The 15131-nt window shown below is 44.8% G+C and overlaps 1 protein-coding gene across 1 annotated transcript; it reads left to right on the top strand.

The window, feature by feature from the left end:
- The first annotated feature begins 3906 nt into the window (after window positions 1-3906).
- Window positions 3907-6567, top strand: RAP2C (RAP2C, member of RAS oncogene family). Its single transcript, XM_084294143.1, has 3 exons — window positions 3907-3993; window positions 4090-4489; window positions 6248-6567. Exons 2-3 carry the CDS (start codon window positions 4217-4219, stop codon window positions 6524-6526), a joined length of 552 nt encoding a protein of 183 aa, XP_084150269.1. The 5' UTR covers window positions 3907-3993; window positions 4090-4216; the 3' UTR covers window positions 6527-6567.
- The last annotated feature ends 8564 nt before the right edge of the window (window positions 6568-15131 follow it).

Raw genomic sequence — 15131 nt, 5'->3', positions numbered from 1 at the left:
CACAGCTTTCCTCAGACCTAGAGCCAGCCCTGGCCACATCTCCCACCCAGGGCTGCACAGAGATCTTAACAGCCTTGGTCAGCGTGCGCTGCACAGGAGCACAGCCTTGCACCCAGCACGTGTTAACGGAGTCCGAATGGAGGAATCAGCATCTAGGAGAAGCACTTGTCACTGTGCTACAAGGAAACTGTCAAGTGAAAAGTAACTTATTATAAAGAATATAGAAATGGTTTTGCCAATTAAGATCAACATAATATTAACGTGTTTTCACAAAACCCCATTTGGGTTGAATTTTACATTTTATCTCTCCCTTCAATGGGAATAAAGCAGAGCATTTCACTTTAATTAATTGTTAGCTGCTTGAGTCTTTTATTCCATTTCATGCACAAGTTTGCACATTTCTTTAGCATTTGAATTGTAAGTGCTGCAGGAATATGATTAAAAAAAAAAATGAAAATCCATGGAATTTAAAAAGAACTCTTCTGTTTGGTGTTAGTTTAAAATTGCTTTATTTCCACAAATCCTAAATACATCCTGATGGTATGTTAAGCTTTCCCCACTTTTCCTTTCAGTTCAGGTTTAAAGCAACAGGTTTGGTTTATTTGTTCACTGCTGCCTTCTGGCTTTTGAGCCTTATGGAGACATTTTCAGCTTCACTCCAGGACAGCATTGTCTGGAAACCTTTCTGTGTATTTGTATGGAGGGAGGCTGTCACACACATTGGTAACCTGCCAAGGTAAAGTTTGAGGCCATCCCTGTGAGGGCATCGCATGGTGTGTGGGATGTAGGAAGGCGAGCGGTGTGGATTATTTCAGCGTGGACCATGAAGGGCTATAAAGAGACAGCAGATCTCTGTGGCTGGGCGCAGGGCTGAGGATGAGCACGTGTTGAAAACCATTGCTGGGGACAGCCCTGCAGAGCTGGGGAGCTGGGAGCAGGCTGGGGTGTCCCTTGGGCTCCCCTAGACCTGGCCAGGGCAGCAGCAGGAAGAGTGGGGGTGTGTCTGTGGCTGCCCCCAGGAGCCAGCTTCAACATCAAGTCAGCAATAACCAGTGCCTGGGCCAAGCTTTTCTAAATTGCTTGTGGTCTGGTACCATGCCTGGGGAACAGAGAGCAATGCTTCTCCTGCCCTGAAATCATGGTCACCTCTTTGTATCAACCGTAATTCAGTGCATCCCCCAAATCACTAATTGCTTTGGAAAAAATCCATAACTTTTTTTTTTACTTGCCAGCATGCCTTTTGGTGCTACTAAAATAATGGCTGAAAGCTGCATGGCAGAAATATGAAATTTCAGAGAAAAGTCCTCAGAATTTGCCTCTGAGTCATCTCTACGTTGGCAGGAGAAGCTGGCAAAGAAGAAAGTATCTCTGCAGGTAATACTGACTGCAGTGGCCCTGGATTAGGAGGCTCGGCCAGATGAATACATCCAGCCCCCAAGACATATCTCACTGTACTCCAAAGGAGCTGGAATAGAAAACCGTCCTTATGGTTTTGTGATCGGTACAAAGGGAACACCTTGAAAAAGCCTTATATGAAATCAAACCCAACACCCCAGCAGCCCTCTGGCCCTGAGGATCCAGTCCCTGCACTGCATGACCACCATAAGGCACAAGTGGATTAGCAAAACCACTGAAAAGAGGTGGAAAAAAAATATGACACAGGGTCTTAAGCTGTTTTTTTGTGTGTATTCATGCAAATTATGTGCTCAGCTAGAGGGTAACAGGTGAAATCCTGGTGTCTGCCCTGCTGCCTTCACTCAGCCGCCTGCTGTATGCCTGCTGGCAGAGCTTGGTGCAGAGCTCGGGCAGCGGCGGTGAGTCACAGCAGCCGGCTGGGCAGTAATTACCGCCTGCAACAGGCTCCAGCAGCAGCCAGGCAGCATTCACGCTTTGTCTGGTGAGGAGGATGCTGCAGTACCCCCGCGAGAAAAAGGCTCCACACCCTCTCCCTCCTTCCAGAGGCCGGGATGCTGCTCTCTGGACTTCAGGGCAGGGCAGGATGCTGCCCTCCGTCCATACCTGCCTCGCTGCAGGACACAGCACTGTGCAGGAGCTGTCTCTCACGTTCGTGAGATGGGGATTGCAATTATTTCTGGCCCTTGCTTGTGCCATCTGTCCATTCCCCGAACATCCCTGCAGGATCTGTGTCTTAGCAGGTTAATTTAATAAGAGCCTGCTTTATTGTTGCTGGCTGTGGGCATGGCACAGAGCAGCTGAGTCCATCAACAGCGCAGAGCAGCTCGGGCAGGAATCAAATCCTGCCCAGATGCTCATTTGGGAGGTTTGTTTTGCTGAGGGAGCACAAGCCCTCCCAAGAACTGAGCTCTGCATTTTTCTCCTTGGCAGGAGCTGGGGAAAGTACAGCAGCAGAGATTAAATCAGGTCTTTGACCCAGGGAGTGCTGCACCTCCACAGGTGTGGCGAGACAGTGCCAGTGAGGGAGCAGCAGAAAGGCATCACTGGCTGGAGGTGGCCGTGTGGCTCACGCAGGGCTTGGCCATTTACAGGAACAGCAGCTATTCCCATCTGGAGTTTCAAAGCCTTTACATCACCAGCAATTTTCATGGCTCCAGTGCGTGGTAGCATACAGCCCGGTGAGATAACCCAGCGAACTGATGAAGGAATTACTTGCTTTAAGGATGATGAGCAATAGTGTGCACTTTGCGCTCTGCCTTTTTTTTTTTTCAGATGTAAGATATGTAGGGGAAAGTATCGAGTGCTGTACGCTGGAAAATAAATGCCAGGAACTCCAAACTGATATTGATTATACACCAAGGACCTGGAGGAAAAATCCAAGCTCCCAATCCCACACCACCCCCTCAGGCTGTCCGCTCTGCCCACAAGCAAGGCGCTGCTGGTTAAGTCAAATTATCTTAAGACAAAAGGGTTTTTTCTTTGGCTTGCCCCACCTTTGTGCTCTGTGCCCCAGTCCCTTTCCCTTAGTCACTCCTCCACCCGTCCCACACATAAAGGACCAGCAGCACCACAAAGACGTGCACACAATGAACCTAAGTGACCGTGTAATCTTATTATTGCAACCCTCATCCTCCCTTTCCCCTTTTCTCCCTCTCTCCCCCCTCTCCCCGTTTGTCACCGTGACTGACTGTGTGATGGTTGACACCAGACAGCAGCACCTCAGGGTGTCGGTGCCTTTCTCCTCTTTACCCCGCGCACCTTGAGCGCAGCAGGTGGTTTGCAACGACTCGCGATTTATGACAGAGCTGAGGCAGGAGGCTTTTAATGTTCACCTTTATACAGTTTCGAGCTGATTCACCAGCCACACGAGGATCTCCCATCCTCGCACATCTACCTCACAGTTCACCTGACAAAACGACGTTGGGGCAGGGCCATGAGAGGAGGAATTCCTTGGGTGTAACAAACAGCGCCTCAAATCATGTCCCCTACCGACACCTACCGGCCCGGCACCCAGCGGCCTGCCCGGCTCCCCCCCCCCCGGGGCTGTGCCCTGAGGAAGGACTCGGATAACGCATAAATAAACAGGACAGGCGTTCTTTTCTCACAGGTTTTATTTTATTAGTGAAATTATTATTTCGGCCCAAGCCGAAAAGCGCACGGCGCTGCCTCCCCCGCTTGCTTTTCTCTGCGGGGGGGTGCAGCTTCACGACGGAACCCCCCAGCCCGGCAGCGATCACCCACAGCCCCGGAGAGGCGTGAGCCCAGCTCAGGGCTCGCCATCACCCCCCGTGAGGGAGCCGGAACCGGCTCCATGCTCCGGACCGGGCCGGGCCGGGCGGCGGCCGCCATCTTGGGGCGGGCCCCGCGGGCAGGGCGGGGCTGGAGGGGAGGGGAGGGGAGGGGAGGGGGGGGCGGTGCCGTCCCCTTGCGCGGCGGTGCCACACGCAACCCCTTCCCCCGCGGCGGAAGCCAGGCGGGGCGGGGCTGCGCCGCGGGTGTCGCAGCGAAAGCCTTCCGGGCGGGGCGGCCGCTGCCGGGCGGGTCCCGCGGCGCGATGGAGTGAGGCGAGGCGAGGCGGTAAGGAGCGGAGCGGGGCCGCGCGGCCCCTCACGGCCCCTAACGGCTCTTAACGGCCCTTTAACGGCTCCCTTAACGGCTGTGTCTCCCCTGCAGGCCGTCGCGGGAGCCAGCGGGGCCTCGCCCTTCTCCGCTAGGCGGGCCGGGGCTATGCGAGGGCCGCGCTGCCGCCTGCCCTAGGCCCGGGCCCGGCTTGGGGAGCGGCGAGAGGCTGCGGGGCCCGATGCGGGAGTACAAGGTGGTGGTGCTGGGCAGCGGGGGGGTGGGGAAGTCCGCCCTGACGGTGCAGTTCGTCACCGGGACCTTCATCGAGAAGTACGACCCCACCATCGAGGACTTCTACCGCAAGGAGATCGAGGTGGACTCGTCGCCCTCGGTGCTGGAGATCCTGGACACGGCGGGCACCGAGCAGTTCGCCTCCATGCGCGACCTCTACATCAAGAACGGGCAGGGCTTCATCCTGGTCTACAGCCTGGTCAATCAGCAGTCCTTCCAGGTAACCCCGCGGGGGGACGGGACGGCAAGGGGAGAGGAGGCGGCTGAAGGCCGAGGAGGAAGTTTTAGGGCTGGCCGGCCGTGCCCGCAGCCTTCCTCCGAAAGGGAGCAAGTTAAAATGTACCCCCCCTCCCCCCCCCCGAAAGTGCCTTTAGGAGCCCGGCTTCCCGCTGGAAAACTGCTTGCCTTGCAGGTACTTATCGGGGTGCCACCATTGTTAAATCCCACGCAGTGCTGGAGAACAATGACCCGCTCCCACTTCCCTAATAGAAATGTTTTGGCAATCCCCTTCTATGAAGAAATCACTCAGTATTAAAATCGAGGCTTCCGCCTTTTTTTTTTTTTCCTCTTCTTGAAAGGCATCTGTCTTCAGTTGCTTTTGAAGAGAGAATTATTGTTCTTCAGTTATGACTTGTTAAATAAGCTGTTATTTTCCGCCCCCTCCCCCCCAAACATATTCCTGTCCAGCATAAGCTCGATGCTTTCACAGCGTAGGTGGTGTACTGAAGAAGAGAAGCAAGCCATATGTGATAATTCGTGGGTCTGGATTTCATGTCTACTGGTAAAACTCTAGAAAAAATTGAAATGTTTTGGCCGGTAACTGGTCTAAGCTGCCTCTAGAAATGAGGCTTTATTTGAGGGGAACACATGGATTTAGCAGCACTGCATACAGCACAGGGATTTGCAACTACTGCGTTGGCTTTGGTTTCTGAGTTGGGTGTATTCCAGCTGCTTGGCACAACCTTGCACACCCCCACTGAAGCAGAATGTTTGCTTCTGCTGAAGGCTAAACTTTATCTTAGCAGAGACCTCGATGTAGCTCAAGTACAAGCTGCAGACATGCTGTCTTTAGAAAGGAACAGCAATGACATTAGGATGCTTCTCCTCTTGTTTTCACACATTTTTGGGACCAATGAGACCTCCTTATTTAAGGAACAGGCATACAGTTAGTAATTCACTCTGTTAATATTTAGTTGTGCTTGTCTGTCTGTCGCATGTTTACTCCAAACCTGTAGGCGTAAACCACTCTCTATGGTTCTTTTCCACAGTAGTAACTTCAAAGCTTAATTGCTTTGTCTCAGGACTATGCCAGAATTTGTAGAACTTAGTGACACTGATAGTAACATAAAACATGCAGGGGGCAGAGGAGGCTGACTCAGAGTTTCAAATGTAAACTCCTAATGTTAGCTTGGGCTTGAATAAATGCGTCTCTAGGTAGTACAGTATTCTTACAGCATCTAATTTGGTTACTTACATGTGATTAAATGTGTTCACAATGAATTATTTTAAGCATTCCAGAAGTGAGAAGTCTCTAGATCACAAACTTTCTCAAGTTGTAAACTAAATACAGGTTTTCTAAATGATCATGTAAGGGTATCATGTTGCTAATGTTACAGGTTTGCTGTCATTAGACTTGAGACAAATTTTTCAGAAAACTGAAATCGATTTTTTCAAAACAGAGGTACCGTGTCTTCCTCTGGCTGAACCAAAAATCTGAGTGCTTTCTGTTTATGTATAATATGTGTACGTTTTATACAAGTTAGTTCTTATTTCATATAAATGTATATAGCTTACTAGAAGTGGGTAATGAACGTGCTCTGATTTCTAGATCTACATGGATATGAATTTAAGAAACCTCCTGGAATATTTTCAATTTTTAGTAGCATGTGAGGGTTGATTAAAATGTGCTTTTGTAGTGTTTGTATGGCAATTTCATGTGATTGCTTGCACATACTAACCGCTTGGATTGTTTGATCAGGACATCAAGCCAATGAGGGACCAGATTGTCCGGGTGAAGAGATACGAGAAAGTTCCTCTGATCCTAGTGGGAAATAAAGTGGATCTGGAGCCGGAGAGGGAGGTCTTGTCTGCAGAAGGCCGAGCTCTGGCTCAGGAGTGGGGCTGTCCCTTCATGGAGACGTCAGCCAAGAGCAAAACAATGGTGGATGAACTGTTTGCTGAGATCGTCAGGCAAATGAACTATGCCTCCCTGCCTGAAAAACAAGATCAGTGTTGTACAACTTGCATCGTCCAGTGAGAGAAATTAAGAAAAACCTCAGTCATGGCCATACAGAGCAGGTTGGTTGAACAGTCATAACTAATTGAGGTGCATAAGCATGCTGTTGAAGTAAGCAGATAAAGTGTGACAAGGAGTCTGAAGTTAAGTAGCCTAACTTGGAGGTAGCTTTCCTCTGGAAGAGCTGGAAGCTTGTGGATTCAGTGGCATATAAGTACTTGAGTCAATGGACTTCTTGCATTACTGCATATGGGTTAGTCAGGGAACACTGCCTTTACTTGTAGCAATTTTGCAGTGAGACAAGTGTATGATCTCATCCTCACCTATTTTGACTGTCACTGCTGTATTTGACATTGCTGTATCCTTAATAATGTTTTGTGATGTTGCAGTGTGATTCTTCGTTGGTTCCACTTGCTATCTGAATTATTTGCAAGTTAATGTGAATTATTTTGGACCTATACAGGAGTATTGTGATCAAGTTTTCCACTAATTATTCTGAGAAACTTTGTGTGTGTTTTTTTGAAAGAGGGTGGGTTTAAAAACAAAGCAAAAAGAACTGTGGTACAGAAACTGAGTGTACTTAGAGCACATTTCTGCCTTATCAGGAGAATAAGTTTAAAAGAAAACTACCCTGAGCTGTAAGGAGTGGCTTGAAGCCCACACATACTAGTCAAGGACATGTGCAAAGTGCTCTTCATCTGAAAACTCCTGAGCAGAGAACACATGATAATGGCTTCCCGATGCGGGACTCTTTCCTTTTCCAGTGACTCATAGAAGATGTTGCAAGAGTGCAGTGTTCAGAGGGGACCCTGAAGTAAAGCTTCACTAGTCTTGGGTATTGCTTTGATTCTTCTGCAAGGATAGCTACTCTTGGCTCTTCACATGCGCGGTCATCTTTCTGTACCATTCCTTGCCTCTCACGTGACTGTGTAAATGGATCAGGTCCTCTCGTGCAAGCAGCAGTGCTGTCATTCCTGTGCGAGATGGTACTGTTACCCCTGCTCTGTTTTCCTTGTAGCCGTTGTGGGTGCAGTTTCACCATCAGCTTGAACCCATGCTGCTGTAAGGGGCTCTTCTGTGTCATTGGCACACTTCTTGCATGGGCTCCCAGTGCAGCCAGGTGGTCCTGTAGACCTGCAGTTGTCTGTTGGATCTGTCTCTGCAAACAACTTGATGTAATCTGTAAGGGCAAGTGCAGGGATGAGGGAGGACATGAAAATTCTGGGGAAAGAACTGCTTGTCTTGACAGCTACACTGATTAAAGCTTAGGCACTGACTGCCCTGTTAGTAACTCGAGTCAAAGGAGCTTTTTGTGTCTGAGTGACAAGAGCGAAAATAGGTTATTACTGGAAGCTTTGGACTATGTATCCTCTTTAATCTTGAGTGTAAGGTCAGAGAGTGAAGTCTCAGAGCTTGTCTCTGAGATTGTTATCAAGTGCTTTGTGAATACAAAATTTTAGGTACTCATGACCCTGGTACTGTCATGCTCAAGATAATAGACAATATTTTTATCTCTAATTCTGTGAAATAAGGAAAGACTGCTGTCAGCATGTAAGAGGTGTGTACAGGTTCAAGTGTTTCTTGCTGAAAGGCAAGCAAACTGCTTGTCTTGGAGGAGAGTAAAGTACAAATAAAGTGGTACAGGGTTAATATCTTGGACCACCTCCAGTAATGCAGTTTCAGTGAATTCTAAGGTAGACTTACAAATAAGAGCATCTGTACTTACGGTATCATGCTAGAAGTTACGGCAATTTTTGGCGTTGCTAGTGGTTCATCTTGTGCAGGTTCCAGTCTTCAACTCTGACAAAATCGGGTCATTTATGCATGAAAATTATACTTCCAAAGTTGATTACTGCTAAGGGAAGCTTCTGTGTAATCAGACCAGTTCTGAACTTAACATTAAATACCAAGTTTAATTCTCAAGTTGAAATTGAGGAGGAATGGGGCTATGTGTTACTCCTTTGAGTCCTTCTAATTTATGATGATTTGATGAGCTTCCAAAGCAGTGCATGCTCTTGCTTCACAAGAAACATTTGTATTGTTATGTCTGTGATCTCTTGAGATAGAGGATATTAAGCTTCTGGTATATGGATTTCTTCTTCATTCTGCTTTGCTCATGTCACATAAAACCTCTAGAAGCGAAATACTTCCATAGTTCCAGGAAGTGCTGCTTCTGCCCAATACCACACTTCAGCTTCACACTTCTGGGATATTTTCTTCTTCCTGGCTCCCACTATGTCCTTGTTCTTTGAGAAGGTGTAGGATCTCATTAACTTTATGATAAGCCTTTGCTACTTGGTAATATCTGTCTCGTGCTCTAGTGTAGGAGAGCTGCTGATGGTGTCTTCTGATAGCTGTAATCTTCTCTGCAGGGATAAGTGTTCTTCTTATCTGTGATCCAAGGGACAATTGCTGCTTCTCAAACATCTGCCGTAGCAGTGACCCCACCTAGGTATAGTGAAAACAGCTGTCTAAAAACCTGTGTGTAAGGAATGGGTTTAAACGATTGCTCTGTCCTAACATCATCACATCTGTCTGTCTAAGGGCAGTCTTTGGTCTGAACCAGTAAGTCACCTCAGGATAAGGTTTATAGAAACAGTTTTTCTACAGTTCTGGTGGAGAAACTAGTGCGTGTGGGAGAGGAGGGGTGTGTGCTGGGCCTAGACTCATCTAAGACTGTTTCAGTATCAGTTTTATCTAGCCGTTATCACTTCTTTTGAGTATGGGTACCTCAATCTGTATGTGAAGTAGGATGTTGTGTAGGTTCTTTTTTGAGTAGGTATTTTCGAGCTTAGATTGCTGTTTCAGTCCTTCCGGTGAAATGGAGGATGGAACGTAACTACATAATCAGAATAACCCATAGTTCCTTTTAAAATGTGTGTTGTTCTTGCATCCTGTTTCCCCCTCCTTCCCTTTCCTGCTTCTGCAGTGGTCTTCTGTCATCTCGTTGTTGCATTCAGAGATGTGAGATTCCCAGTAGCTGCATTCTGTTGCTTGCTCAGCATTTCTCCCAAATTTTTGGTATGATAGTGGTTTTTATTTTGCATCATAGTTGAAATACCGTACCTGTTCCAGTGTTGATGTTAAAGGTGTTCTGTAAGAGGTACGGAGCAGATGGAGAACATTTGATATTGGGGTGAAAGATTGATCCTGATTAATGATTTCTGCCCCTTCCATTCATGAGTAACTGAAATTAGCAAGTGCTGAAGGAATAGTTCTCTCTAGGGAGAAAACCAAAAGTATACTGGCTTCTGGTTTGTGTGGCTATGCAACGCAGGCAAATTTATCCTACTAGTCTACCATCTCCCACCCCTGCCTGCCTGCTTGCGGGAGAATAGAGAATAGTATAGGAATGTCATGGGTAAGTAAAGCCAGACAGGTACAAGTCAAATTGAAAAGAAACAGTTGTGTAGGAAAAGTAGAGTCCTGACTCCTGTATACTTTAAGTAATTTCTCAGTAGACTCATCAAAATTCCCTCAAAAGTCAAGCATCAAACTTGAATGAAATGTATGCATGTGAATATGGAGGACTGGTTTCAACAGACTTTGAGCTTCCACCGAGCGGTTTAGGATATCTGCCAATAAATCTTGTGAAATGTAAGCAAATTATCAGAAATACAAAGATTTATTGGTCATTGCTGGTAGAACTGTGTGCTTGGTTAAGAAAAGTAGCGTACAATTCTCCCTAAGTCTGGTAAATGCTAAGGTTTTTTTGATAGTAATTTAGGGCATCTGAATGCTGAGGACTCAGATGTCAAAACCGGATTAGTTGGATCACTGTCTGTTCCCAGAAATTGTGTAAAATACCATTGGTTCATGTTGCTGAGTGATGTAGTGCCTCCTTACCACCAATGCAAAGCCCAGTCATACATATACATCACTGTACAGGAGAACTTAAATTTCCTAGCGGTTTCAGATCTTTAGAAGCAGTTTAGTATCCCTTAGGGCAGCTGTTATGAGCTGTTGTTGTTACCTGCTTGCCTCTTACATTACCAGAATTATATGAACAGAAGTTCAAGAATGCCACTGTAAAGCAGTGCTTTGAAGCCCAGTGTGGACAACGAGTTGTTCCGATCTATGGGAGAAGCTGAGTTCACTTTGAATATGTATTGAATGTGGCTTTCATTGGTTATTTTGTTTAAATTTCAGATAAAACTCAGAGGAAACTTGCACAGATGCTGCTTTGGAGAACTTTCAGCCCAGGTTGCAGAGCTGAGCCTTGGTAAACCTGTCTCTATTACAGCACATTGCCATACATCTAAGTGCATAAGGTTGGTGGCCTCCAGGATCCACACACCTTAATCAGAATGCTTAGCATGTTTACCATAAGTTTAAAATCTGTTCTTTATCTATCAGTCCTTTTATAGCTTTCTAAGTTCATATAATGGCTAATATGCAAGAGTTCATTTTTAATAGTTTAATTGATTTCTTTAATCAATTTCTGAACTTGTATTTATTAAATACTTAAACTCAGTATTACCTACTCAATGCCTTTTAAAAGAGAGTTTTAATGGAGAATAAATTGAGCCTTAAACAAATGGTTACTTCTGTATATTACCTCGCATCAGTGCTTATTTCTATTTGCAAAGTTTTCTCCTACAATGTAGTTGGTCATTCTTCGAGACTTTTTGTTTACGTGTGACAGTGTCGTGAAAAGATACTGAGGGCACCTCTGTTGTATGGATGTAGTATCCCTTTTCTTGGCAAATGCAGCTGTGATATTGTTTGTTAACTGCTCTGATTTAACAATAGGGATCACTTGGAACGGGATGTGAAGTCTCTGGCTGATGTTTCTTTTCTTGCAATCATGAGTTTCTTAAACTCATTTAATCAAAAAATGACAATTGTAGCATTGCAAAATGGCAGCACACTTTTCCTCCTACTGAGTTTCTAAACTTGCTTGTTTACAAGTAGCTTCTTCATGCCTTTGAAAAGGGATAATGTATCCTTCAAAATGGGCTGTATGCCTAGTCAGAGTCAGCTCAGCTTTGCCTGGCACATTGAGACATCTTGTAGACCTCTGCACATGTAAATCTAATGCAAATAAGATCACTTTACATTTTATAGTTCCTAATATTGTCTTTCTGAATAATATTTTAAAGCAATATTTGTTAAAGTTTTTCTTGCACTGTCACAAATTGCTTTTTAGTTTTTTTTTCCCAGTAAGCAAGTTTAATGTTAGAGACAAGTTGGTGTAACACGGGGAAAAGCACCAGGTTTCAGTGATACTAACTGTAAGCGTGCTTTAAACAGCCATTGCCTTCCGTATTGTTTACCTGATCAACATTTTCTCTGAATACTTGAAAATTTTAACAATAACACAGGTATAAAGAGCAGAATGAAAATGTACAAAGAACAGATGAAATCTTTTTGTTCTGTTTTATTAACATGTTGCATACATGAGAGCTTTTTCTAGCAGTGGTTTAAAATGTGTAATTTTTTTTGCAGAAGTTTAATAACTGCAGCTCACCTACTGCACCAAAGTTCTAGGTTTTTAGGAGCCCAGCTTTAGTCATTTGAACATGCTTCTAGAAATGTACATTCTTTTCCTGTAATAGCTAAATAACTTTGAGAAAAGCTCCAGTAAAAGCAGTGATGGATATATGAGGTTAAGCAGTTTAAAACTCACAAAATGTATTGTGGATGATGGCATTTGAAACAATAAAAGATCACCGGTACAGTATCTCAACATTAATGTGTTTTATTGGTAATAATGCAGGCTGACTTTACAGTGTTTAGCAGAAATAAAGGTTCTGAGTCTACATTCAGTGTTGAATTTGAATCCTGAAAAGAAGAGAACATCAGGTTTTCTGCTTGGGTATTAAAACACCTGTTTTTTTTTCCTGTGGGGTTACTTGAATTTTTTTTCCCCCCTGTTTGTACAAACTTTATAAACAGGCTGAGGCTAATGTTTAGGTTTGCACTTTAATATCAGAATTAAACCAAACCTTGTATTCAAAGTAGACTTTTAAGTGGTGGTTGTTGCTCTTTTTTTGTAGGTTGTAAGGAAGTAATAGGAAATAAAAGTAATTCATAAAAATCTTAGTTTTCCTTTATCTAAGGGGGGAAAAGTTGATTAATATTAATCAGTGGTTCATTCCTATGGGTAGTTATCAAGCCAGTGTTCATTTTCATCGACCTCAGCAAAAAAAAAAAAAAAAAAAAAAGAGGAAAAAAAAAAAACTTGAACTAGCTTAGAGTGACAGGACTGGGAAAACGAGAGATGGTTTCTTCAGCACACTTTGGGGGGGAAAAAGGGACCAAAAGTTATTTTAGGCTTCCTCAATAGATTGCATGTGAAGTTGCTTATTAGAGTAAGAGGCTAATAATAAATGAAATATGTATTGTCTTTACTATGGCATCTGTTTAGGAGTTGTTCAAATCACTGCAGTAGGGCTCTACAAATAAAAATGTAACCTAACATCATGTATCTAATGTACTGTATCTTTATCAGTGATAGGTGAAATCTGGAATAACAAGTGCAAAAATGGAACAATTACCTATAATGCTTTGTAAAAAGTTTTTTCCAGTAGAAATCATTCTTGTCATTTTGTAAGACAACCCTACAGTCCACCTGTTTGTAACTTTTTTAATAAAATAGATACCTGTATTACCAAACTGGGGTGACTAGTCTGTGTTTAATTTCTTCTGAAGTGGGCTGAATAAACAAGCCTCTTATTTAGTAACTTTTTTTTTTTTTTTGAGGTACTGGTTATTCTGAACATAGTAGCTACACCTGAATTGTCATGGATTACAACTTCTAGCTCAGGGAAACCATGCCTGCACCCCTGCTGGGATGGCATAAAGCACTATTTCATGCCTTGAATAGAGAAGATGGGGTCCAAGGGCTGCCTGTTCAGAGCTGCAGTGGTGCTTCTGCTCGCAGGCTGGTATGATGAGGCTTTGTTTGAAAGCATCCATGTTTGTCTTGTCCAAATCTGTAATGTCCTTATTTTTCATACAGGCTTTTGTGTTCACAAAGGTGACAATGGGTAGGGGTCCTGACATCAGGTTATGATGTTCCTGTAGCTACTCTCCCTCATAGTAACCCTGAACTGGCATCTTTCCACCACACCATCCAATAAGCACACTCGGAGCTCTGCCTCAAGAGAGGTGGAATATTTGTCTACAAAACCTTTCAGCTGAGAGTGCTATTTGATAACCATTATCTTAAATGCTCAGTAAAAGCCTTGAATTTGCTAAGTCAGTGATTGAATCATCTAGACTCTATAACAAAAAGTGCATCTTCCTCGGAACTTAATGTCTTGGTACTGACCTTTTATACGGCTTTTGTAACTAAAGCCACGTATTAATGTGAAATGTGCTTTAAACTTTAAAAAACAACAACAAAAAAGTTGCTACTTTAGCAGCACCTTTGGTTGTCTGCATTGTGTCGGCGGGCAAAATCACCTAGCACGCTCAATGCTTCTCTTCCTGGTAAAAAGTGTTAGCCTTATCTTGTTGGTAGGCATCCATACTGTTCCTTCCTCCTCCTCAAACAGGGAAATAATTTCCATCTCAAGGGAAAATGACAGAGAAGAAAGGTAGGCTCCCGTTCTAAATGATCTTGGAGTAAATGTATGCTTCCCCAACCTCCTCCTCTCAAGGAGTGTTGCTCTGAGTAGCACTGATGTGTCAGTGAGTGTGTTAGCTGACAAAGGCTGATGTGCATTCAGATGTAACTAGTTGATTGGCTGTTGTCTGTGTCTGTTTTCTCATGCAGTTTAAAAAAGTCATAGTTGGGTGATAATATTCCTGGTTCTCGCGGCACTCCAGTGTAACTAAGCTGCTTCCTCTTCTCGCTCAGGCCAGGAACTGACGACAAGTGCAGCCAGGAAGTCCCCGGGACTTCACAGCACTGGTTTGTTTCAAGGTGACAGTAGAGTCATTGGGGATGGGGTTTTAAGGAAGTGTGGAAGATTTATGTTTAAGGCCATTATATTTCAATTTATGATATTTCATTTATATTTCAAAAGTCTTGGTGCTGAGAGTCAACTCGGTTACTGCTGTACAATTGTTAAGTAGTGTCCTTCATAAAACAGGTGTGACAGCTTCGTGTTGTTTTAAACCTGGGCTAGCTGGTTTAGAGGGCTGTAGAGATGGGACTTCATAAGCAAAGCTTTACTTTTGGTGGAACAGTTCCTGCTGTAAAAGTGCCCATACCATGCAGAAAGCCACCCAGTGTCCCACTTCTCCCGAGTGGTCAGGACAGGTATGGCCCCCAGTGTATTTGGAAGGCACTAGCTAACCACGGCACAGGCGAGAGGACTCTCCCACCCCGCTCCCATGTAGCAGGGTGCCAGGTAAATGAATTGCTAACGAGGGCAGAGCTGGCCTTGCAGCCTGGCTGGCTGCACTGGGCTATGAACCAACAACCGCACGAACCCTGCAGTGGAGACGGCTCTAGGAGGAAGTACACAGGGTACCCGGAGTGGGTGGGGTGCGAGCCGACCGCCACACCTCATGTCGGGTAGCAAGCTGTTATCTGCCCTAATAGGCTTTGCTGTAATTACAGTTTTGAGCTAGGTGGAAGTGTCTAGCCTTAATTAAAATGAGATACGGGTTCTCAAACAATGTCTATTGACCTGTTTGAGTTATCTCTGCTGGAAAGTCAGCAGTCCTGCTA

The sequence above is a fragment of the Netta rufina genome (genome assembly GCF_964035555.1).
Source record: "Netta rufina genome assembly, chromosome: 12".
Lineage (NCBI taxonomy): Eukaryota > Metazoa > Chordata > Aves > Anseriformes > Anatidae > Netta > Netta rufina.
This window is presented reverse-complemented; position numbering and strand designations above follow the sequence as displayed.

What these genes read in the sequence shown, in the direction of transcription:
- RAP2C (XM_084294143.1), top strand. Translation starts at nt 4,217, where the DNA reads ATGCGGGAGTACAAGGTGGTGGTGCTGGGCAGCGGGGGGGTGGGGAAG. An exon ending in TCAATCAGCAGTCCTTCCAG is followed by an intron (nt 4,490 to 6,247) that starts GTAACCCCGCGG and finishes TTGTTTGATCAG; the next exon opens with GACATCAAGCCAATGAGGGA.